Source organism: Opisthocomus hoazin, chromosome 18, assembly GCF_030867145.1.
Source record: "Opisthocomus hoazin isolate bOpiHoa1 chromosome 18, bOpiHoa1.hap1, whole genome shotgun sequence".
Lineage (NCBI taxonomy): Eukaryota > Metazoa > Chordata > Aves > Opisthocomiformes > Opisthocomidae > Opisthocomus > Opisthocomus hoazin.
The window spans coordinates 5,695,879-5,721,915 of NC_134431.1; the positions used below are offsets into that span (position 1 = coordinate 5,695,879).

The 26,037-nt window shown below is 39.8% G+C and overlaps 1 protein-coding gene across 8 annotated transcripts in view; it reads left to right on the forward strand.

Moving 5' to 3' along the window:
- Positions 1 to 26,037, forward strand: part of PTPRT (protein tyrosine phosphatase receptor type T) — a 475,971-nt gene that overhangs the window by 173,930 nt on the left and 276,004 nt on the right. For all 8 annotated transcript variants that reach the window (XM_075438296.1, XM_075438300.1, XM_075438302.1 and 5 more), the window contains exons 3-6: positions 6,834 to 7,105; positions 13,071 to 13,152; positions 16,322 to 16,437; positions 18,660 to 18,834. In XM_075438296.1, the coding sequence (XP_075294411.1) occupies positions 6,834 to 7,105; positions 13,071 to 13,152; positions 16,322 to 16,437; positions 18,660 to 18,834 (645 nt within the window). The remainder of the gene's footprint in view (positions 1 to 6,833; positions 7,106 to 13,070; positions 13,153 to 16,321; positions 16,438 to 18,659; positions 18,835 to 26,037) is intronic.

The following is a 26,037-nucleotide window of genomic DNA, read 5'->3' on the forward strand; positions in this document are numbered from 1 at the left end:
TGGCTAATCAATGAAAGGGGTAGGTGCAGCATTCGACTTTAAAAATCTTGATATAGCTGATTGTCAGCAGCTTGACATGATGTATTCGACTTCGCAGTACCCTGATCCTTATGTTCTGCTTAAAGTAGCCACATTGTCACTGCTGGAAACCAAGTGCTGCGGTAGATGGACTTTTTTCTTATGTTGTCCTTAAACGTGGTTTTTGCATACTTCATGTAGACGCTCTTCCGTGTCTGTTCTGTGGCATTCAGATTGGCTTGACAGTATGATAAATACCTGCTTTACCAAAAGAGATGCAAAACATGGTGTGTGGAAACCTGACTAGGAAAGGCATGAGATTGCCTAGCTGGCTGGCATAAGTGCCTCTTGCTTGATTTGTCCTTCTGTAAAAATGACTCAGAAAGGACTTCCAGGTCAGTATATGAGATGACGAACTGGCCCTGACGCTAATCCTGGTGCACTGGTAATGAAATACTGGGAAAGAGTCAAAGCACGCTTGCAAAGGGAATTAAAATCTCTGAAAGTCACACTTCTGAAATTTGTTAGAATACTTTGAATTTTAAAAAAAAAAAAAGGACAAGTAGATTGTTTTTTTGTTGATAAAATAACCTTAAAAACCAATGCAATGGGTTTCCAGAACATGTTTGAGAGGACTGTTCCTTAAAATAAGAGGCAAAGATGAGCAGTAAACTCTCAGTAAGGGAGGTTACCAGGGGTGTCCCCCAGGATTTGTGCCCTATACATACTTGTAATAACCTTTAAAGGATGGTGAGAAATCGTACCTGTAGAGCTGCCAATGTAATTAATGTTGTTCTAAATAACTTTCTTCTCCTTGACCGTGAACTGTCCTTTGTTTTGGTATCCTTCCACACAGACTGTGTGGCAGTTTTTCCTTGTGTATTGGGGCTTCATAGTAGTAGACTTTTCTTCTCATGTATCATTTAAATCTGCAATGGTGTATACTCATTCACTGAGATACGTAGGTTAAAACAACTGTTGTAAAATCTGTGGCTTACTATTCTAATAAGCATCCTTAGAATATTCTGGGTTTGTATCCAATTAGAAGAGCTTGGCTTCTGCCATATTTTTGTTTAAATATAAAGTTATCAGAGCTCTCTTGGTACTGTAGTTGAACTGCGGAAGAGTAACTGCTATACGGCTGCTGATGAGAGAGGCAGGACAGAGCTTCCCACGTTTCTGAGCTAGGGTGTTACGGTCTGGGTGGGTGGTGGCAGTCAGATGGGTCAAAGCTGCGTGGGTGGCACCTGTTGATGGTAGCTTGGGTTTGCAGATGACATCAAATTGGGGGAAGGTGGCTAACAGCACCCTGCATTGTTTTGACAGGGTCATAGTCAGTGGACAACTGGAAGTGGTCCCCCTTTCATTGCCACTCGTTGGGTTGCATTGAGCATACTGTGCCCAATTTTGGGTGTCGTAATATCAGAGAGACTGGTGAACTGGAGCAAGTTCAGCGAAGGCCGTCAAGCCTGTGTGGCTGGAGCACTTGTCTTCTGAGAAGAAGCCAAGGAGTTACCAGGGATTGTTCAGCCTGGGGCAGGAAAGGCTTTGGGGGGACGTAACAGTGGCCCCCAAGTACCTACAAAGGAGGTTATCAGGAATACCAAGTTATGATCTTTACAGTAGCGAGTGTCTGGAGGATGAGAGATGAAGGGCGTAAGTTGAAAAGAGAGGTTTTGGACTGAATATAGGGCAAACCTGAGGGCAATCAAGTGATGGAGCAGGTTTCCGAGAGGGGATGGGCAGTCCTCCCGGTGGGTTTGCAAGACTCAGTAGGTAAGAGTTCTGAGACACCCGATCTGGCCTCAGAGCTTACCCCTGCTTTAAGCAGGAGCGTGGCCCGAGGCCCCTTCCAACCCAGATTATTCCATGGTGCTTTGTTCTCCCTTAACAAGGACAGGTGTCAGACTTGCTTTCTTTGAGATAGAGCTGTTCTTTGGAAATAAGCAAAACTGTGTGCAAAACATGCTCGTGCACCTGATGGAGCTGCTGGAAAAGCCATTCCTTTATTTTGGGAAAGAGTTTGCTCTTTAAAAGAACATTCCATACCTGATTCTGGTGTTCAGGGTTTTACAAGTCTCGTTTTGGAGTTGAGCATTTTGACAGCTTTCTTTTCGAGTTTACATTCAGTCTTTAATGGTTGCTATAATTTCACTTTTAAACAGCACAGTTCTTCAAAGCCAACAGTGAAACAGCATCAACTGAGGTCTGTCTGGTGATCATGAGGGTTTCTCAGTGGCTCGTTTCTTCAGCTGTCATTTGTCAGAACACACTCATGTAATCTTAATGAACAATGTGCAAAGCCATTAAAAACTCAATTACGGCTTTCTTTTTACTGCAGACGTGAGAAAATGTAATCATAAAGTGCTGATGTGTAAACACAATAGCCACCATCTGCTACAGAGTAGCATTTCAGCTCCAGAAAGAGGATATATGTTGCAGATGCATCAATAATAGGACGCTTATCAAGGCATCATTATGCACCAAGCAGGGGAAAAATTGAAATTTATGGCCAGCTAGAGAGCACTTCATGGTTTAATTTCTCAATTTTCAGTGGTATGTTTAATAACTATGAGAGAGTGCTGTTTTATGTTCCTGTCGTTTGAACAGATTTTTAGAAATGAATTTATTTACCATCTTCGCATCCTCCTTGCTTCTGATTGATCTGAACATAACGCAGTCATTTTTGGTTATTCAGGACAAAGCCAGCAAGATATTAATTAATCTAAACTGTTGATCTGAGAGCACTAAGTTTAATTAACCTGATATTCAATCTGCTTTGATGACCATATACTTCTGTGTCCAATAAATATAAAAGAACTTTTATACACCATAGGTAATTTTTTTCCCCCAAACTGATTTTTTGGTGCGGTGTGGACTGTATGACATTTGAACTTTCTGGATGGAGGTAAACAAAATAACGAAGCAAAATGTTTGGGTGTTTTTTCTGCTACTGTTATTTTTCAAAATTGGATATGCAATCGTCTGAGTTTCTCCAAGACACCTTTGTTTTATTCAGATTCTTGCCTGGAGAGATTTAAGTGGCTTTCAGTCATCCGTTTATCAATATTTTCCATTTGTGACATGTTAATTCATTCCCTAGCTCTTTATATGAGTGGAAAATAAGACAAGTGGTTTGTTGGTGCCAGACCAGATTGTATCTCGTTTATTTGCACATATAGGCCTATCAATTGAGAAGTCGTCCCATCAGCTTCAATTCTGTATTCAACCTAAAGAAGGCTGTCAGACTCTGAATCACAATATGTCAATTTTTATTGAGGATAAACCACACTTGTCCTTAAAAGACAGTCGAATTTTTTTTTTCCCCCCTGGTGGGAGTATTTTTTGTGATCTCTCACCTACTTCGAAGTGATATATGCTGCCCAGGCAAGCTTCCCTGGGTATGGACATTTAGAATAGGATGGTGGAGCTCAGCTGTTGATCTTGGAGCGTGCAGAGCTTTTGAAGGCACTAGAGGACAGGGGAGTGGATTCCCATTAAAGTTCACGTTGTGAAAAGAAAAAATGAAAATGTGTACAGGTGGGCAGATTTAGAGGCCAGTTTATAGAATACAGGGTATAATTTATTCGCAACTGAATTTTGTAAATCGGCGTGTCCTTCTATCTGCTGTCCGTTGCAGTCTTGACAAAACTGTGAGCTCACAGCCCCTGCTGCGGTGGCCGGGCGCGGGGTGGTGGGCCCCGAGCCTTGGCTAGCCGGGGGAAGGCTCTGCTGGGGCAGCCGCCACGCTCGGGCTCTGCAGAAACGAGGGGTGTGGTGTAGGTAGTAGATGACAAACGGACTTAAACAAGGTGCGACTACTTTTCTCTGTCAGAGATGGCACAAGAAGTGTAAATTTTTCATCTTTTATGCTGTCATGCAAAATAATACCTCTTATCAGGACTTTACTGAAGACACATTTTTATAGTATTTTCTCCTGTATCTCCAGGCATACTGTATTAAAAAAAACAACTATAAATAAGAAGCTATGAATAATTTGTACATGACAACTGTTTGTAAGGCTATTCTTTTAGTAACTAAGACTAATTATTCAGTGCTTTTTGGTGGATGTATATTTTACTTGCTCATGTTGTCAGCCACTAGATTCAGGCTCTCTCTCGAATTGTCGGCAGTTGCACAAAAGGCCATTGTCATACTGTGAGTAGCTTGTGATTCATTTTTTAGTGGGTGGCAAAAAATAAAATTGTAATTATTGCTTTGAACTTTTTATAAAAGCTGATGTTTTTTCTCCCAGAGGAAAGCTCATTATTTTTATACAGGGATCTGTAAAAGTTAAGTACTCTCTAACTTTTTCTATCATGGAGACACTTACCTACCCCAGTGCAGTTTGAGACCGTATTGTGTTAGACATGGTACAGCTTCAGAGAAGTTCTTTAGAGTAGGAATACATGTATTATAAAAAAAAAAAAAGTTGAAAGATGCACAGAAGTGCAATGATGTATTGTCCCATCAATGGTGGTGCGAAAGTGAGTTTCCTGGGTTCCTACCTGGTGTTGCAGGCACTTTGTCAAAAAACTTGTGGATGCACAAGAGCTCTGCTTTTCTTTGCTCAGTGTTTTAACTGACTGTACTGTCATCCTCAAGTACGAGATCTGGCACATATAGTGTCATAAAGTGGTTTGGGTTGGAAGGGACCTTATCTATCGATCATATTGATCCAACCCCGCTGCTGTGGGCAGGGACACCTTCCACTAGACCAGGCTGCTCAAAGCCCCAAAATACAGAATTTGTCTTCACTGTTATCTTGTGCTGTTTCTCAAAATGGCATTGAAATTCTGCAGGCAGTGCATTTCACAGCAGCTACTATGCTCTGCTATGCTGTACTACCGTTACTCAGCAGTTTTACAGTGGCTTTCCTCCCAGACTCTCAGTAAAAGAGTGGTTCTTATGACTATTCTTACTTTATTTGTAAGGAAGGATAAGGCAGACTAGGAGTACTGCGAGAGATCATGGAAGTGAGTGTTGTAATTAGTCTTGGAAACCAGGCTGTCAGGTTTCCAGCCTGCTGCCTTAACTCTCAGGCTGTGCTGCCTCTTCAGCCTGTTGGCAGCTGTGCCAGCTCAGAATAGATTGTCTCAGGCCATAGAAACAGAAGCCAAATCTCAGGTTCTCAAAACTTTAGCTTAGTGGGGTGTATTTTTAAGAATAGTATGCATACAGTACTCTCTGAAAAAGGGAATTTTGTGGTTGACTGGGAGCAGAATTAGACCAACAGTGAACGTTTGTCAGGATCCCGTTTTATGGACTTTGATTATTAAAGAGAAATTGAGAAGTTTGGATTCAGCTTTTACGTTTCTCAAAGTCCTTGCTGTGAATCTGGAATTTCTTAATTTGGGGCTGTTTTGATATTCAGCGTATCAAAATGAAAGATAGGATTGCCAGAGAGCATCTTGACTATAGATTTTCTTATTTCGTAGGAGAGCCTCTTCCCCAGCTGTGCTTGCATTGTGCTTGAATTTTCAAAGGTCTCTAGAGTGTGTGATATTTTTTTTTAATGAAAGAATGACTTTATTCTGCGTCTGTGCTTTTCAGTCCTTTACAAAATGCATATATAGTATATAAACACAGGAAAAAAAACGCATTTTTTTGTGGGAGAAAGTTGCTGGTATCTGTTGGTACAAATTTAGGATATGTGGCTGTTCACTGCACAGAATTGATCAAAATGTTTATATGAGTGCTACTGCTGCAGCATGGAATAGGGAAAGTCAGTAGGTTAGGAGTGAAACAAGGCTTTTCAAACTCAATCTTCTGTGAACTGCAAGAGGCCAGCAGTGAAATACATTTGTACCATGCTTTGGCAGCAGCATCACAACTGAGAGTGTCAAGAGGGCTGCATTTAATTAAAGATTACCATGCCTGGCTGCTGGCACACAGATTTCTCCCCCCCAATCTTAGTATTTCTTCAGCTATTTCCGAGTGTGTCTGTATGCACATCAAGGAGATCCTTTAAACAGAATTAAATCAAATAATGTTTTTTCTTATTGCTAACATTTGTCACCTTGATGCATCTCTGAAGAGATGAGTTGAGACAAAATGTGCTGTAGAGTAACTGCTTGATGAATCAAAATGAGAGTTCAACATCAAGTGCCATGGTTAATATGATGCAAGCTTCCAGGTTAACAAACTCATAAATTGCCTTAGTATATATTTCCCTCCCGAAGTTCAGCCTGTTCTTCCCTCCTAGGAGTATAAATGTCCTTGATGCAGTATTTCTAGTCAAGATGTTGCTGTTACGCTAACAAGCCAAATTCATTTGGGCTCTGAAAATTGGGTTTTTCTTAACACGTTACAACCTGCAGGAGTCTATAGTGCCAGGATGCTGTGTTCAGAGGTATAGATTGGCGTGAAGTGGGTAGGGGCCACATAGACAAATGTCAGCTGAGAATTTGGTTCATTGTTGCAGTTTTTGTATTGAATGTGCCCTTGGGGGACTGTACATGGTATGAGAGCCTCGCTGCTGCTTGAAGTGTGAATATGCTTTTGTTAAGAGTGACTGTTTTATCACAAGATTATAAAATAATAAAAGCAAAGTAGTATTTTTATTTTGATTTTGAAGTTATCTAATTAAAGTGGTTCTGGTTGGCCCTGAATTTATTTGTGTATATACGCTGCAATTTTAATATTATTTTCTTGCTGTTACCTAACAACTAGCATAATATAGCTAGTCTGAGTTCTTCAGATGAGTGTTTTGTTTTCTGGCTTCGAAGGGAATCACTGACTTTTCTAATGGAACTGCTTTTACTGAAAAATACAAGCAAACCCACTCTTTATTCTGTTTTTCCTTTCCTATACAGGCTCCTTCATGATGGTGAACAGCTCTGGGCGGGCATCTGGGCAGAAGGCTCACTTGCTGTTGCCGACGCTGAAGGAAAATGACACGCATTGCATCGACTTCCACTATTACTTATCCAGCAGAGACCGTTCCAGTCCTGGCTCTCTGAATGTCTACGTGAAGGTGAATGGGGGACCACAGGGCAATCCCATATGGAACGTATCAGGGGTTGTTACAGAAGGATGGGTGAAAGCAGAACTCGCCATCAGTACTTTCTGGCCACATTTTTATCAGGTATGAGTTTGTTATATTTTTCTCTCCTTTGAACATTTGGCTAAGTATGAACTAAGCTATGATTAGCAATAGGTATTGTGAAAATCAAATCTCGTCCCTCCCACCTGAATTTTTCTTATCAGAATGAATTTATATGTAGCGGTTTTATAGAAGGAGGGTTATAAAGGCATCTTGACATATTTCCACCCTTGTTCTTCAGTTGTTGTCACATCACAAAGTGATGGCTAGACTGCTGGGAGTCAAATTATTGGCAAGTTAAGACCCACTTCTTTATCACAAAATTGGCCCATAAACAGACTTGTATTGGCACTTGCCATGGCACTATGTAAATGTAAATACAGCTGGGTGTCTAGATGTGTAATGGTATCTCTGCATAAATTTGCCTGTACTATTTTTGGCCCTTGGTTGGTTCCATAAGAAGGAACATTTGTTCACTCAGCTTTGCATCTGGACTTTTCCTGTGCCCGTATGAGGGGTGTAAGCACATAAGCTACTAATAAAATCTTGGACCATGTTATCGATACGAGTATACTCTTCACCTCCGTTCCTCTTCTTTTTAGCATTGCTTGTAATAGTTTTACTTCTCTTGTTCGGAGATTTATTTTTTTTAAAACAAGCACAAAGTTGAGGAATGTAGTGGGTAGGTTGTTTTTCAGTTATATTAACTTTATAGCTACTTGTTAGTTGTCCATTTCAAACTTCATGTGGCATCTTTGCAGTCATTGCTTTAGTTTTAATTAGATAAGATTGCACGCAATGGACTCACATACTATTTGTTAGGTGTTGAAGGCATTTTTTTGTCTTGCTTTATATTCAAGACACACACAAAAAGCCTGGGAGGTAATTGCACCCTAAACCTTGCAGGAAAAGCTGATGTACATATGATACTAATAAAAGACGTAATATAGGAGTTACGATAGAATAAGCTATGAAAAGGCAGCAGATAGTCTGTGGACAGAAAACAGCAGGTAGAAAAGCTTGCTTTATTTTCTTCTTTTGCTTCTAGTAACCGGGTAGGAGGTCTGTAAAATCTGAGGTGAAGTAGAAAGCTTTCACGTTCTGCCAGTGACAAAGAGTTGGGAATACAGCAGAATACATAGAGCACGCTATGCAGAGTGAAAGGGAGAGATAGAGAGATGCAAATGCGTGGTAAGTGGTGTTTTAAGGGCTGTGCACAACTTATCACTTGTTCTGAAGTCGGTTAAGGTGCTTATATGTCATTTATATTAGCATGAACCTGGTTGTGAACCTGAATTTGGTTCGTAGTAGGTGCTGCACAGAGAACAGAAATGCTCTTTCACCCGGATAATCAGTGCTCGAAAAAACTGGAAAAGACAGTCTGATCTCACACTAAGAGAGATGCTACTCTTGGATATACAGGTAGTAGACTTCCTGAGCCTGCCTTACTACTTTTGTGAGTCCTTTTGCAGGTCAGGTTGGATTTTCCTGAGAAAAAAAAAAATCCTTTAAATCAAACAAGAATTTTTGACTGCAGCACAAAAATGAACAGATTGGAAGGCAACAGTAACTGCCCAGGAGTAGGTCCTTCTTAGAAAATGCAAGGGTTTTCTTTTTGACTTTTTGATGAAGAGGGGTGATGTTTCCTTCTGCTTATATTTGTATTCTTATTCCTTAAGTGTGGCTTTTAAAATTTGAGCTCTGTCCCACTATTATGGGGGATCTAGTAGACTGATCTGTCATCAGTCCCCGATTTTATAAACCCTCTTCTGTTGATGGTCTGCGATCCTTCGAGCTGCTACATTTAATCAAGGTTTTTAAAAGAAGATAAAAAGAAAACTTTGTTTGCAAAAGTGAAGAGGAAAACACGATGAAGGACTTAGACAAAATTATTGATATTTGGCAGCCTAAAGTAACACTTCTGGCTGAAGGAGTCCAGAGGTGGTGGGATGACTAAAGCTTGGGTGTCCTGTTGCCTAGCGAGTCTCATTTCACACTCAATCCAGGACGTGCTGTCAGAGTGTGATTTGTCAGCTTTAAATCAAAATTGCATGCCTGGAGAACTCTTTGTGCGCAAGAGGCCTGAAAGCATGTTCTGTATTTCAAAAGCACCAGGTAACACAGGAAAAAATAGCGTTGTTCCTAAATACTTACAACTGCGTCAGGCAAAAAGTGGATTATTCTGTTAATGTGCAGAAACTGCACCATCTTGAACTGCAGCATGTGTCGGAATTGCAGTCAGGCAAAAAATCTGAAACTGTCTGCCCTGGGTCTGAGGCTTCGACAGGCAGTTTGAGCTTCGGAGATGTGACTAGTTGAAAACTGGTAACCGAGCCAATTGCCAGAGGTCGTGTTTTAGGTCTGGCAGCTCTGTGCAAGGGTCATGCGAGTCATCTGGATCCAAAAGCACTCTGCTGAGATACAAACCTGGGGATGGTGGAGATTTATAATGTCTACCCTACAGCTACTCGTACTTGGATTCCCAGCCTGCAAATGTTTTTAGTGTAGCAAGAAAAAGCCATAATAGTTCTTGGAGAAAGGTAATACGTGTAATCTTGAATTACTGCTTGCCATAAGGATGAGCTCAGTCCCAGAATGCACCAAGGGCAGCACTGGAGTCTGCCAGGAAGAGTTTTTTTGATGTATAGCAAGGAACGTTATTGATCCGTGCCTGAAGAAAACTGTTGTACCACAACAGGTGAGCCAGGCTACGTTGCTAACACAGATGTTGTTGGTATATACCAGCAGCGAAATGTAGGATTGTTTATTGGTAAGGAAACATGAAATGACTCACTAATTGCAGTTCTCAGGGGCATTTAAGAATGTCTTTTGAGAGTAAAGCTTTGCATTTTGTCATCTACGTTAATTTCTGAGAAGGTCCTTAAAGCATTGTTAAATGCGTGTATCTCAACTGTCGTACTACACTTCTGACTGAAGTTAAAAGGACACGAGATATTCAATGTGAGATTTGCAGAACTGAGCCCCATAAGCATGGATTCCTGCCTTTTCCTCACATTGAGTCTCAATTGCCTGTTTTCAGGAAAACCTGGGTGCTTCTGTGCTTTTCGCTTTGATAGGACTGAGAAGCTGCAAAATATAGAAAAAGACAATAGTGTGGAAGTTTGAAGTGGGAAATAACAAGAACATCTGAGCATGAAGCGGAACAGATAATAAAATAGTCTGTCAGAACAATATTGTGTGAATTGAGAGGAATCTAATGCTCCTTTCAGTGGATTCTCTGCCGCTGTGCATGAGGTTTTTAGCAGCTGACTTGGTTGTTACCGGTCTGTTGTATTGTGCTGTATTAAAGGCTCTGTACGTGTCAGTAATTAACAGAAGGTAACTCTCTGTGTATTGGTGCTTACTTTTGCCATCCACTAATAGCTAATGCCTTGGAGAACTTTTCTTTCCAAGTTCTTGGCTTGCAGGAAATTGAGAAGTAGTTTTTTGTGTCTTACAGCTTCTCACAAATGCAAAAGTAAAATAAGATTTTGTAGTTGTAATGTTCCACTCGAATTCAGGTCTGAAGGGAGTAGCAATAGCTGCTTATATGACCTTCCCAGTAAGTGTAATTTTTATTGTGAATGGCATTTAATTTCTAAAAGAAATTATGATTTCCATACTAAGGACTTGCATTATACTCTTACTATATACAGTCCCTAAAAAGTCTATCAAGAATCTTGATAAAACAAGATACTTGTTGATTTTTTTTGGATTATTTTATCTTCCAGAGACTTGCTTCCTCCTATTGAACAGCCTATTTTTTGTCCACCCTCTTCTGGAGTAGGACTTTGTTTCTACGTATTGTTAGCATTTGAGCTTTTTTTTTAGTTTATATCTTTGCATGTTAATTTTTGTGTTCTACCTGGTTTTTATCATGTCTTTTTTCTAGTGAACGTATTTCAGAAGATCTCACATTTGAATGTGTTTTGAATTGGGGGACCAGACCTTAGGAAGTCATGGAAACAAGAGTGGAAACTATGTTCTAGAAGCCCAAATGCAAAGCCAAATGATTAATAGCAATTCTGTCCTTAAGAAGGACATATTGGTCTCCTTTCATAGCCAGGATATGCAGCCATCAGCATTTGGACAGTTGAATCTCTTCCTGTAGTAAACCTTCTGGTGAAGAAGGTGAAGAAGAGGCTGAACAGTGACAGACTGGGACTACCAGCTTTGGTCTAGAATGAAAGAAGGTGTCGAAAATTGGCTTTAAGAGGTTAACTTTGTGTTCTAGTAATGAATTTTAGAGGTCACAATTACTGAAATACATACCCTATGAAACAAGTAGCTGCACTGGAATACTGCTCTGACAGTAATAACCGTGCCAGCTGAACATGTTGATTATCTCTGACCTTGAAAACATTATTGTATACTCATGCAGTTTAGTACAGTGTGAACGTAATTTCAGTAGGAGGGAATGAAACTGGGGACGTGCCTTTCAGATGCAGAGGACAGCATCCATTACATGTGCACCTGTTCTTCTTTTTGTTTTTAAATAGTGAAGGATAGCACTTCATTTCTTTCGGAAGAGAATCACGAACTTGAGAGGTAGCATTACCAAGATGTTAAATAATCAGTCTGCGTTTTTCTTTTTTTCTGTTGCAGTTTAACATTTCTAAACTTCATGTTCCTCATCGAATCATAGTCTATCTCCAGTTGGAAGGGACCTAGGAGGATCATCGAGTCCAACTCCCTGCTCCTCACAGGACTACCTAGAACTAAACCATCTGACTAAGAGCATCATCTAGATGCTCCATGAGCTCTGACAGGCCGGGTGCCCTGACCACTTCCTTGGGGAGCCTGTTCCAGGGACCGGCCACCCTCTCCGTGAAGAGCCTTTTCTTCAGAGCCTCCCCACAGAGGTCCCTTCCAACCCTGAACATTCCGTGATTCTGTGATTCATGGCCCACTGCCCATCCCCTGATGCAGCTGCATTCCCTTTCCTTGTGTCCTGTTGCTGGTCACCAGAGAGAGGAGATCAGCAGCTCCCCCTCCGCTGCCCCCTGTGAGGAAGCTGTAGACTGCGATGAGGGCACAGCCTACAACTCGTGTCCTACCCTTCAATTGCTGGGCAAACTGCACCATATTTAATACTATTTCCTCCTGAATTTTTAACGAGCTTATATGGCAGTAGTTATCTTCATTTTAATGATCCCCTTATCAGGTTTTTTATTTTTTTTTCTGCACTGCTGGTTTTCAGATAGCCTGTATGTTTTTAGTAACAAGATACTTCAGATCAGGGCAGTTTTCCAGGTAAAAATCACAAAGCCGTAGGGAAGAATGAGATTTTTATTCATGTGTAGTTGAGTATCTGTCTATTTAGACTCAAATTAGTGGAACACTTTCATTATCCAGATACATAAATAGTGCTAGTTTAGCGTACCATTAACATAGAGAAATACTACATGTGGTTTTTAAGAATATTCATTGTCAGACCACATTAGTTCATTCCAGGAAAAATCGGAAACAACTTTATTGTATCTGGGAGAATCTTATTTCAGTCCAGTAACTAGAATCTGGGGTCATCTGTTGCTCATAATTTTCTTTCTAATACTGCAGTGGTGCATGCCAAACCATGGTTTTCTCCAAAAGAATACATGCAGGGTTATTGATTCAATAAAATAATTTTCTCATGTACAGCATTCTCCAACTTTTGGAGACATACTAAGGACAAGATGTCAAAAGATTGTCCACTTCATGTTCTTGGACTGGTGCTTAAAGTGAGCATAAGTGTATGTATACACCAGGTGTTTTTTGCTCTACCTAATGAAAGCAGCACTTAGTTGTCTCTAATCCTAATGAATGTTGCTCTAACTTTTAGTTTTCCATATCGAATGGTTTTCAGTCTGATATGTGTGTACGTACTGAATTGCATAGGTATCCTGTCATTATTAATGATGAAATGCTTGAATGACTCAGACATTGGAAGAAGAGCAGAATATGGTGACTGGCCAAATGACTAGAGTTACTATTCTTTTTAAGAACTTTTTCCTATTTTGTATTTCAGGTGATATTTGAATCTGTCTCATTGAAAGGACATCCAGGATACATAGCTGTGGATGAAGTCAGAGTTCTTGCCCACCCATGCAGTGAGCACTCTTTGTTTTACCAACTATGTCAATGTGTTGATATACCAGGCTTTGCAGTCTAAAGGAGTGATTTACGCAATTTGGTCAGTGCTAGGATGTTGTCTTGTATCCCTCTGAGACACCTAAAGACAACCAGCCTTGCACAATTACATAGCTTTGGAAGTAGTGCAAAGGGCGGAACGGCTCTCAGTCTATAGTTACCGCCAGGACATCTGTGGCAGTTTCTGTTCCTCTCTTCTGATGAGAACATAAAACTGATTGCTCTATTATTTCTGAATCATATTGCTACAGAAAACAATGTAAAAAGCTTCTCATAATATCCTGTGTCGTTAACTTAAGAAGAAACAAATTGTTTTAGTATCTCCTTGATAAAGGATGTATCCCAAAGATGGATCTCTCTCAACAAATGTTAAATCCACTGAGCACCCCGGTAAAAATGTTAAAAATACAGACAATACACTTGCACAGGCGGAGAAACTAATGCAGGTTCATTATACTGTGCAAAAATATTAGTGCTGTGCTTTTTCTATTGCAGCCGTAATAGTCAGCTTAGATTATTTATTCTATTTAAAGAAACCTTGAACCTCAGTCTTTGAGTCTGAACTTCTTTGGTTTCTCTATGCATCTACAGTGTGGCTTGAGGACTTTGTGTGTCTATTTTGTGTATATAGTATAGAGTTTCTTCTAAAGATTTTTTTTTAACAGGCCCCTCTCACTAGTTCATAGTTTCAGTAAGTCAGTGACAGCTTCTCACAAAAAAATCATGGATCGTATCGATGGAGTGAAATTAACTGGTTTTCTTGCAATATAGGATTTCAAAGAATAGCTGCCATTCAATGTGACAGACAAGGTTCTGCTCAAGTTTAAGAGGACATTTCTGATAACTGCATTATGGTTAATTGCTGTTTAACTAAATTATATTTGTATTTACCATGTGCTCATTGCTTAGGCCTTTGGGTGCATTTACTTCATTAAGAAACACTTGCAATCTGTATTAACCAGATGTTGCTGATAACTGGCAACATCCAAACAAATCTCTGAAATGGTCTGCGTGGATTCCACATTGTGTTGGATGATGCCTGAGCCCTTTACTGGGGAATCGGCCACTAAACAACCCAGGAGCCAAAGCCTAGACAAGGTGGTTATGGGATTTAAAAAAAAAGACAGGTTGCTGCATTATACCCCTGCTTAATCAAGTGTTTAAACTGATTTTAAATCCATTGCTCCAAGTGTATGCAAATGTCTCTTAAAAATAAAGTGCACTTTTGGTGACTCAAGACCAAAATGATACAAATGATTAACTACTCCCTTTTAATCAGTTTGCAGCGTACAGAACTCGTCACAGGCTGCAAGTTCTCTGCAGTCTTTGTAAATGCTTCTCCTGTCTGATTCCCAGTGTTGCTTTGTTGTTCAGCCATGACAGCCACAGGGCAAACATCACCAGAGGGTGTTCCGCTGACTGGTACAGGATTTGGCCCCCATGTTTGTTTTGCAATTGTTATAACTCAGAACACATGGACCACGAAGCTGTTGATGACCCTAGAGGTTACTGAAATTATTGGTGGCGTTTTCTTATTTCTGCTTTACCTTCACAGGTGACAGTATAGCAGACAAAACAGTACCCGCAAAATCACAGTGAAATGCCCCTAATGACGCAGTAATGGAGAAAAAGAAGCATCTTGATGGTGTTGCTTTTTTTTTGTCCTGTAAAGGAATGCACTGGAGTATCAGTTTTCGTTATGCTGAAAGCTCATTGACTATGTGTATGTGAGCATTGGCAATTCAAGGACAGCCGCTTGCCCTGGAGGTCGAGCAGACCTGAGGACTAGAAGTTTGGACTGGTGTGACTGCAGTCACCCAGGCTCCTCAGCTTTGGTGCTGGCTGATATCTGCCCACCTTAAACTGCAGGTGGAAATTACTGGTATTAGCCTGCAAATATCATGTGGTACAAGCTGACTGTCACCCAGAGGTAGTTTTCCAGTAAACTTTGATGCAAATTACTGATCCCCAGAAAGCATGATGGTATAGAATCACTCTATTTCAGGAGCTGTCAGCAAACTGAGCATGTGATGAATGGGATACGGAAACTAAGTGACGACATTTGGCATAGTGTATGGGCGTGTGTTCTCTGTTCCTGTGTCTGTCTGTGTGTCAGGCTTTGTGCACATGCGGACGCAGATGCCCACATCCCTTTGAAGCTATTTATTTCCAACAGAAAAAGATGGGTTGGTACGTCTGCTGAAATGATGTGTTTCTTTGGTGTCTAATCATACTAGAAAATGTAAAGACGAATTTGAAAAACTCTGACCTTTAGAGTCTCACAAAGCTGTTCAGTGTGTCCTAATAAAAGTTTTCAGATGGTGCACAAACCTTCTTCTGAAGCCCAGTGAGAACTAAGTTCATTTAAAAGTGTCCAATTCACTACTGTAGTCTTTTTTGTTGTCTTGTAGGGTAACTTACAGAGGTAAAGGAGTCTGGTATTTAGTCAAAAAGATAATCCTCTGATCTGTTTCCTTTGTGAACAAATGCGATGTCTGCATTTTAATATCAGTGGTTTAATTGATTGAATTAATAGTGAATTCAGTATCAGCAAAGCACTGGTGTCAGTGATCTTAAACTAATACAGTTATACAGTACTGTCACCTGTATGAATATTTCATTTAATATCAGTGATTTGATATTAATGACACGTTGTTGTTCTATAGCTCTAGGGTATGTTTTATAGTCAATAAAATCAGAAGGAAAAAAAGACCCTTATGAAAATTTGGTTTGGATCAGTCATGCTTGAGAAGCTTCAAAGCGTGGGTTTTTTTTTTTTTATCTTTTTAGAAACACAGTTTTCTAAAGGAAAGAAATTATCTAAATACTGTTTGTAGCAGGCAGTAAGAAATGGTGTTGATGACCATGAACTTGTGTTGTGATCTGATGTGAGTCTGTTCTCGGATGTGCCAGAGCTGTGTATGATCCCTCAGGCCATCCTCTGTCAGATCGATCATCCACGTCGCTCTGCAGTGTATAGTTAAACACCGAAGGACAGCTTGCTTTTTGCTAAGTAACTTTGTCAGGGATAGACCTTAATGCTTTGCTGAGTGTTTATATATGGGTTGGTGTAACACAGTCGATTATCACCTTGCCTCTACCCTTGCAATACTTTGTGTCTTTTCTTAGGAAAAGCACCACATTTCCTGCGACTTCAGAACGTGGAGGTGAATGTGGGACAGAACGCGACGTTCCAGTGCATTGCTGGGGGGAAGTGGTCGCAGCATGACAAACTCTGGCTGCAGGTAAAAGAATGCGCCTTTTTTTGTAGTTTGTTTGTTTTTTTGTGTTTTACTTTTTCATGTAAAATAAGTAGCTAGAGAAGGACTGGGTGGTAGGGAAAAATATTTTCATCAAGATCCTTTGACAACTGCCTTAAATTGTTTCTAGGTAAGAGTTTAAGGTGACAAAGGAAAGAATCATGATACAAAAGAGGGAAACAATGGCCAGTGACAGCAAAATTTTGTTTTCAAACAAACGCCCGTGAACCCAGAAGCACTCAGTTATAAAGTAGAAGAGACAGAACAAGTGGAATAGTTCTTCTCTTCTGCTTAATTACGCAGTCTTTCCTCTTGCCCTCCAAAAATGTCCTCAGCCCAGAATCAGTGATTATGTATTAAGAAGGAAACTTACTCTAAGGTCTGAGATTACTACCTGGATGGTGAACACAGGCAAAACCAGTTTGTACATGCTGAGCTCCCTCCCAGTTTCCTTTGGCTGCATTAATAGCAGATTGTTCCTTTTAGTCACCCATTAAAAGACCAAAACATTCCCTCTCTTAATATTTTCACCCTACTACTTGGACTTGAAAGACTGGCTCGTGCTATTCAGGTGGGTATAGTAACAACCTGATGAACTCATTTTCCATTCTAGAGTTAGAAATTGAGCATATATCAAACTGGAGAGGTGGAGTGCATGTTGCCCAGTGAAGAACAAAGTTATTTTTTCTGCCCTTTGAAGTGCTCGGATGTGTGGAGTCCCAGCATTACCATGCCCTATGCGTAGAGCTCTGCTAGAAGCTTTGAAAATAGTTGAGCTCTTCACTACTTCTAAACTTCTGTACCATTAAACTCCTGACATCCCAAATAAGAGGATTCTCTTGCTTATATGTACTGTGCACTTACGTAGGACCAACATAAACTTTCAGAACACTGAAGCCAGTCTACAGTTTTTATTCAGAGCTTGCACTGATGCGACTGAGGGCCTGACCACCCAGTATTTGTAACATCTGAGGCAGACAAGAAAGGCCTTAGTCGTGGTTGCTGTCATTTGTAGTCAAATAACTAACAGATTTTCTCCAGTTTTTTAACTGACTTTGAATATTTTAATAAACTTTAAAAATAACAATTTCAAATCTAGTTTAAGGACAAGGGAAGGTTTACCTAATCATACAAATGAAAATCTGTACTGGGAAAAAGGCTTGAGTTGGTGACAAATGTACTTGGCATTATGGAAAAATGATGGTCAGTTTAACTGTACTCTCATTACAGCTGTTCTCCTAAAAATTATATTTTTATCTGAACCTATTGTGTAGTTTTAGCATCCACTTGAGCTATATTTTTGGCTTATTCTTTATCTTTTTTGAGTTGTTTCAGTGAAACCTTTCCACTGTTATGACTAGAAGTGTGTAAAAACACTTCTGACCTGAAGCAGTAGGAACCTTTTCCTGTGAGAAGCAGGGGTTTGGGAGGAAATCGTTATTGTTGCCAGTGGAAACCTGTTTCCCATTCTCTAAAATTGAAACATTTAATGAAAATAGCCTTGGAAACACCTCCAAAAACTGATTACTGGAAATCGGCAAAACAGCAGTGTGTTTTCCTTTGAAACTTCTGATAAACTAGACCAACTGAGCAAGTTCAGGTGTTTATGCTGTGGAGAACCTCTGTTTCTAGATAATTCTTCATCTGTTCCTTTCCCAGTTGGGAAAATATTGTTTGGAGTTGGTAGAGAGTTTTATGGAGGAATATTGGATGTATAAGAATGCCTGGTCATCCAACCAATTTATTTAAATTGGTCTAGAAGCAAAGTTTTACGTCTGAAAATGCCCAATTCATAAAATTTGTTCATTTGTAGCATTTTCCCAGGTGTACAAAATCCATTCTTTTGTAGTATTTTCATATCCTAGCCAGGCCTTTAAATATACTGTGTGAAATAACAAAGTCACTCTGCAGACTTTTTGATACATATTACACATCAAATGTCCAAACAGGTTTCAAAGATTAAATAGATGTGAAAATTAAAATATATGTGTAAGAGTATTTAAGCCCTAGTTCATACAACCCTGCAAATTTTTCAAGGGTATCGCTAGCCATCTTCTCTTGAAAAATTGTGCTTGTATAAAATATAACCTGGTGATCTGAACATGAAGGTCCAAACAATGTTAAGAAGCATAACAGAGAATGAATTACATATGGATACATAATCTGTGTGTCTTCATAACTTGGATTATGCTTGTCTGCCTTTACAGCAGTGGAATGGAAGAGACACAGCATTAATGGTCACACGAGTGGTCAACCACAGACGGTTTTCTGCTACTGTCAGTGTAGCTGATACCTCTCAGCGCAGTATCAGCAAGTACCGATGTGTCATTCGTTCAGATGGTGGGTCTGGAGTTTCGAATTATGCGGAATTAATAGTGAAAGGTAGGTTGCACTAAAGCAGCGGCTTTATGTGAGATGAGTATTTCCTCCCAGATGGCATCTATGTATAAAAATTGACAATCCTATTGGACCTTCTTCTTTCATTCATATTAAATTTAAGTAGGAAAAAAGGATAAAAGTGACACGAATTTCAATCATTTTCTTAAAACAAATATTAGGATCTAATCTTTGTCTGCATACAGCCCTCTTCATAAACTTTTACAGTAACGCATGCTAGCTATGGATACTTTTAGTGTAGTCAGCTAAACAGTTTGTTCGTCAGTCAGCTTCATCTGTCTGCCTTTACAGTGTTTTATCAGGCATCAGTAATCTCATGATGGAGCATTTTGTGTCAGAGGAGTCTGCTCAAGGCTGCTGGGAGTAAATGACGGGATTGGTGCTGCTGCTGTCCTGAAGTACATAGCAGAAACATCAGTAGTTCTTGAAGGATGCTACAGTTTTAGCCAGGTTGTTTACTGTGATTGAAGAGCTGATACTGTGCCTGACACATGCAAAATGTGTCTTAATCTTGCCTCCACGAGGCATGCGGGCTATTTACTGTGCTGGGGTTTGTTTCTTTTTTTTTTTTCTTCCTAACTTCCCCTGAGATGCACCACAGGGATGCTCCCTGCCTCCTAGGTGGAGAGATCAGAAGGTGGCTAAGTTGCTCCTGAGACAAGCTGTGTTTGGGGTGGGGATGACGTCAAATAGAAGCAGTATGGATCTGCTCACTGAGCATAATTCTATTGAGCTAAATGTTTCACTTCTCTGTGAAAATAGCGAGCTGTTGTAGAAACGAAACCACCTCGGTCCACTGCAGTACTTTCTGCTAACTTACTCTGTCATTTGATGATGAGTATACTGATGCCATTACAGTGCCTTAAATATAGAGTGCCAAGCAGTGCAGATATTCTAACTACACAGATCACAAAGAGAACGCTCCTCTGAGATGCCAAGTGCTTTTCATTCCCTCTCAGTGGTGTTGCATCTTGTTCAAATCTGGACGAATTAATTCATGGTTAAAATGGAATGGAGTTGCCAGGAGTACCATATCTCATATTTTATCATAGCTAAATAGATGGAAGGCAAGCTTCCAGAGCAACCAAATATCAGAATATGCAAAGTCGAGTAGGTGCCTGACACTGTCATGTTCATGGATGTAAGAAGGGGAAAAAATAGAAGGAAAAGTTACAAACAGGAATGGTTGGATGTCCACCAGGAAAGATGTTGATAGGTTCATTGCTGGATGACTCAGGCAGACACCTAGCTAGAAGAAATTCTAGGAGAGTAATACTGTTATGGGGAGCTACACTCCTCTGCTCCTTGCTCCTGTTTAGTAGGCAGGTAAGGTGAAGTGGTTCATTTGAGGTTAGTTTGATGCAACACTGTGACACACTGGGATTGCATGGATGAGTGCTTCCAAACAGTCTGACTAATGTTAGTGTGGATAATAGCAAATTTGTAATGCGTGCACACAGACTGAAATGAAAGCAAAATGGAATTGGTTAATTCTGAAGAGATGTTTATTGAATTGCAGTAATGTACTTGTGTATACATTAAATTAGACTGTAATTGAAGTCTTGCTCAATTTATAGTCCTGCCCCTAAACCCACTATATCCAAGCTAATACTCTGCTTCTCATGTGCTTTCTCGTGATCAGCTGAATGTAAAATCATAGGGGATTTCTTCAACAGAGGTTAAGGTTTGAAAGTGTATCTGTGTGTCTTTCTAATGTAAAGATCTGTTTGCTTCCCTATGCATAGCATGTTTTATTTTAGTATTGAGAAAGGAAACAGTAATTTACCTTTCTCAATATTGAATGATAATATTTGGTAGATACAAAAAGAGAGGTTTTGGTTTGAAATACATGTACTTCTACACCCTAAACTGGGGCAATAGATACCTATTTCAGCAAATGAAATGAGCAATGAAATTAAACACGCACCACCTTCTGCTGCCCCTGCCAAGTCCTACCCTTACTTTTTTATGTAGATGTCTTTACTAAGAACAGTGTATGATCGTAAAGTAATTACAGGAAATCTTATACAGAAGATCATAACTTTATTAGTTTCAAATTATTGCAGTGTATTTAGTGGCAGGAGATACCTTTGCAGTACTGTGAAAATGCTTTTCTGTAGACAGCTGTTTGCTGTATATGCTAATACTGTTCTGTCTTCTGACTCTGTTGCAAGGCTTGTATAAATGACAATACGTTTATTCTTCTCTTTGCACTCTAGAATCATAATAGTTAAGCCAGAGAAACCTATCATTTCCATCTGTACACCTTACTATTCTTTGGTGCTCCAGTGGAAATAGCTCTTCTCTATTTCTTACTTCTCACTGTTGCACATATAGTAATTTAATACAATTTTGTACAGGGCAGTTTTCAAAAAAAAAACAGAGATTCTATGTCTTGCTATACTGATCACGTATGAATGGAACACTGCTTGTCTGTAATTTTCTTTTAAGTAAAAGCTGCGTGGCAGTTACTCATGTTCTGAAATAAATGTAAGTTTTGCTTGTGTAAAGATTGTTTAAAATACTGTGGAAACTGGCTGGAATCTTATCATTTCAGGTCTGTATTAATTGTAGTGTCCTTCCAGGACACCTATCACATTCTGTAAGATGGTGAAGAACGTTTTAACTCTATGTGTATGGAGGTTTGTTTGCAATTTTGTCTTTCCTGATCCCTTTCAGATATTCTAGATGCCTAAATTAATTGTTAATGCATGGTGGGAATCCATGGAGAGCTCATAAAGAGGGAATATTACAGCATCTGTAATGTATTTTCCATGAACTAATATTTCTGAGGATTTTCACTCTCCAGAAAGTCCCTTAAAATTATTTTGTTGCTACCTGATGTAAATACTTTTAAGGCTCATGGGATTTTCTTGGGGTCGGTCTGCTACGAGAAGGGTAGGAGTACTCAACAGACCCCACTTACAGACCTCCAAGGGTATGTTCTAGTTCTCTTCATTTTTTTCCTAGTTGATTTTCAAAGTTAGTCAACACAGGTGAAAAACAGTCTGTCTCATAAGTGACTTGCTTTCTGTCATCCTTGTGATATTTGAGACAGCTCGTCTTTTATCAATCACTCCTTTCTTGAGGATTTTAGATGTGAGAAGCTGATGCCTTCAGTGACATCAGAGAGAGGTTGTTTCTTTTTCAGAGTAGCTTCTAGTTTTTCTCTAGGTCTTTTCTGGTATGATGATTGCCACTGTAATTGCACCATCTATTTGTTAACTCACCAGGTACACAGTGGTAACTGCTCTAGTCATCTGAGTCTCTTCCTCATAAGCAGACACTGGAATTTAAATAAAAAACACAAACCCAAAAAACCCCACATACACAAACACCAAACAAAAAACCACAGCAAAAAACCTCTGTCCGATTACCAGAGTTGAGATACGAAAATGTGAAAAGCATGCTAAGTAATTAGACGTTCAGATAAATCTATATATTTAAGACTCTCCAATATTAAATATACTGTGCAAATTCCAAATTCACAGTTAAAAGACAGACTCATCGAGCAAAACTTCTACACGTAATTTGACTGTCTCAGTATTTGTTATGTGAGCTGCGTCCAGAATAGTTTCAGTTAATTATTAAATAGCAGGAAGTCTATATTAGGAGAAAGAGCTTTCTGAAGTTTAAAAGTGGTAAGAAATAAAACCATCTCTGTTCTACAGCTGAGCCTGATCTTGGGCTGGAGCTGGCCCTAGAAATGTAACATCAGGCCCTCCATAGGTTTCCTTGAATAAAACAAGTGCAGTGTGGGGATGCAAGTATAGAATATGGCATTAAACACGTACTCTAGAGTAGAGCTTGTTCCTGGGATGAAAATATCATTGTCTTCAGCATAATTGTTTAGGATGCTCACAAACTCCAAAGTCTTTCACTTCATATAAAGCATTTACTGGTGGATATGAAAAAGATTCTATAAAGTTTTTGTTTGATGGTTTGTTTATATTTTTAAAATTTATTTTCATGCCTGGTGCACAGTTAGTTCTATACCCCAGGATATTCATGCCATATGTGCTCTTTAAAACTAACATAAGATCTTTGCCATCATGGGGTAATAGAGCTACTGTTTCTGTGGTCGTACTGAAGTCCCCATATTTCACTCGGGGGACTGGGGGCGTTGATATGAAAAGTAGGCACTGTACTGCAGCTATTCTCTTTTGCCATCGGGGGGCTGGAAGACTGAGTCCATTCCCTCGCTTGGAACCATTTAGGAGATAAGCTCCGCTGTAGTGCATGTGCATTTTAGATTTTACTGTTAAAAAAGTATGCATTAGTAAGTTCAGATAGGAATTTTCGTGCCTTCCAGCTACTTATCAGACTCATCCAGATCGCAGAAGTTGCTGGGTAGATTTGAATTCGTCTGCCTGAGTAATGCACATTAATCAAGGTCCTCGAAGTTATCACCTTGTGAATGCGAGAAAGTCTTTTGCAGGCGCTACCAGCAGTATCAGTAAAGCTGTGGTAATGAGGGTTCCCCTCAGGCTGTGTGCTATCTCTTTGTCTATTTTTTCCAGTTTACACAAATAGATTCAGTCTGCGGAATTTACATGTACCTGTATCATGAGAAAGTAAGTATAGATTTGCTAAAGCATGTAACGATGTTGCTCTTTTGAACACTACACCAGCACAGAATGGGTTTCTGAAGGTTATGCTGCCTTTGAAATTACTGAACGAGGGAGAATGGCTTTGTGATTGTAGGGTGCCTAAAAAAGCCACTTACGTGCCTTTTATTTCTTTGCAGTCACAGTGGTGCAGGGAATGTAATGCTCCCTTCCTCGGTGTTCGCATCTGGCTGGTAATTACTTGAACTTGTCGTTGCTCTGTTTAATTGTCTATGCGGTGTAGTCCAATAGCAGTTGCTGTAACGTAGTTTTAATCATTAGGTGGGTGTGTGGTGAGAAAAGGGGAGGCAAAGAGATTACAAACACTCATTCACTCTCACTAAGAGCTTTAACTCCACTTTCTCTTCTTTCAGTCCAACTGAATGTCTTTGTGAAGTGCATGGGGGAGATAGGAAGGCAAAGCCATTGTTTCATAGAGAATTGCAGTTAGTGTGAGCGATATGTGTTCTTTCAAAGGAAACATTTCCTTCTCCGTCTGCTTAACCTCCAGAAAAGAACTGGGAAACGAAGCCATTTCCTTGAGAACTAATGAGAGTATCCTTTATATACAGGATCCAATTTTCAGAATTGCACTGAGTGCGAAGCGGACTTGCAGTCGTGTTCCGGCACAGGCACTCCTTGTTTCTCACGTTTACGTTAGCCAACAAGGTATAAATGAGAATAAGCATATTTAGGAAGAATACAAACCTACTGCTGGCATACAAGGAAAGTTTGGAAACTAATGGTGTATTGCCAAGTCAATCTATATTTTTTCCCAACTTTTTATCTCTCCTGCTTCAGTAGCCCTTCTGTTTCTGTCTAAAGTGAGCAGGGAGTACTGCTTCAACTTTATCTTGATTGTAGCCACCTGGGGAACTATAATGGCTTTCCTATCACACAACTGCGTTGAGTTCCAGGAATTTTTTTAAAGATTAATGGTATGAATCATTTGTGGGGATTTGTTTGCTTTGGGTGTTTTTTGGTTGTTTTTCTTCCAGATGCAAATGTTAAGTCCAGGTGTTCTGATTTTATTCTGTCTGAAATGTCACTTGAGACTGGTAGAGAGGTAGGCATTGGAATGAACTTGTTTTTAACATATGGATTTCAAAGCATGGTGTTGCTGATGACGTTTAAAGGTCTTAACTAAATACAAGACACAAATGAAATAATTAATGGATAAAGATTAAGGAACAATCTTTTTGAAGCAGAAGGGACTTGAGTAAATATCCTTCAGTTTTTCAAGAATGAGTAGTGTTATGGAAAGCCGTTTCTTCCTTGTTTGTGGATTGTCTCCAGCCTCGCTGACGCATCTTGGGTGTCAGTTGTTGCTGTGGCGTGGTGAGCAGACAGCTCATGTCACCTGCGGTTCTGCTGACTGGAAGTCATGGGGAAAGTCCTTACTGGTCTTAGTGAAAGCTCTAATAGCTAGTAGTGGTGAAGTGGTATCTCAGGGTTATTTTCTTCTCTGTCCCTCGAGACTCTAAGCAAGAGCTTTTCCTTACATGAAGGTGTGATTAACTTGGTAAAAGATTTGGATTTTTTATTGATCTTTAACTGCAGTTACTTGAAGTGAGTAACTGCAAGATTCCCTGTGGGGAAAAGGGAGATTTCTTGCTGCTTTGCTTAGTAACTGTCTTTTGTACTTCATCTATGTCGTGTTTCTTCTTACCTCCATTCAAAGGGAGCAGAGGGAATGTCTAAAGAACAAAAATAATGAAAGGGAAAGCATCACTGGGTGGTAGACCTTCTTCTTTCTCTAGACCCTGTCTGCTTTCCTTGACTCTTCTGTGAATTGAAATTGTAGGGTAGACCTCCACAGAAAAGGTGATAAGCCTTGTTCTCTCATCTGCATTTCTGAGGTGCCTTATCCCATCAGACAATAGGAAGGAGAAAAAGGGCATTAAAGTCCAAATAAGCTGTCTTGTCATAGCAGCCTCAATCCGAAAATGTGAAAAATGCTTCAATAATTTATATTAAGTTTTCATCTTCAGATAAAAAATATGATCCAAAAATCAGTGGAAACAGAATGTTATTTATTGGTGTGTATTCCAGTAAATCACACCTAGCTATTAGCTTCCTATTTTAGAGAAAACTCACAACAAACAGTGTGGCTGGCGGAAGCAGGGATACAGGCAAAACACAAATGAATGTGTATCAGCTTACCTAGGATTACACTTACGTTTGAGAAGTGTGGGCAAGGTAATTTCACATATTTCATGCTGCCGTACTTCTTGCAGAACGGTAGCAGTAATTTAACTTTCTAGTATATTGCTGGTGGGTGAGAAGAATGTGAACAATTAACTTGAGTTCTTGGGTTTTCAGTACTGGAGGCTTCCGTTGTGCTGCAGTATACATTTGTCAGTCTACACAGTCTTGCAACTACCAGTTGTCATTTAATTATTTTTAAAAGGAAGGGAGTAGCAGCAGTTACTTGGCCAGTATTACTTCTCCTCTCCATTACCTTCCTAGCATGCTTGCCGCATGCAGTCAAAATACAGAATTAGCATGTTATGTCACTTTTTCTTCAGCCTCCACTGCTGTTACTGGTGGGGTGTGTTCCTGCTAGATTATCCCTGTGGTT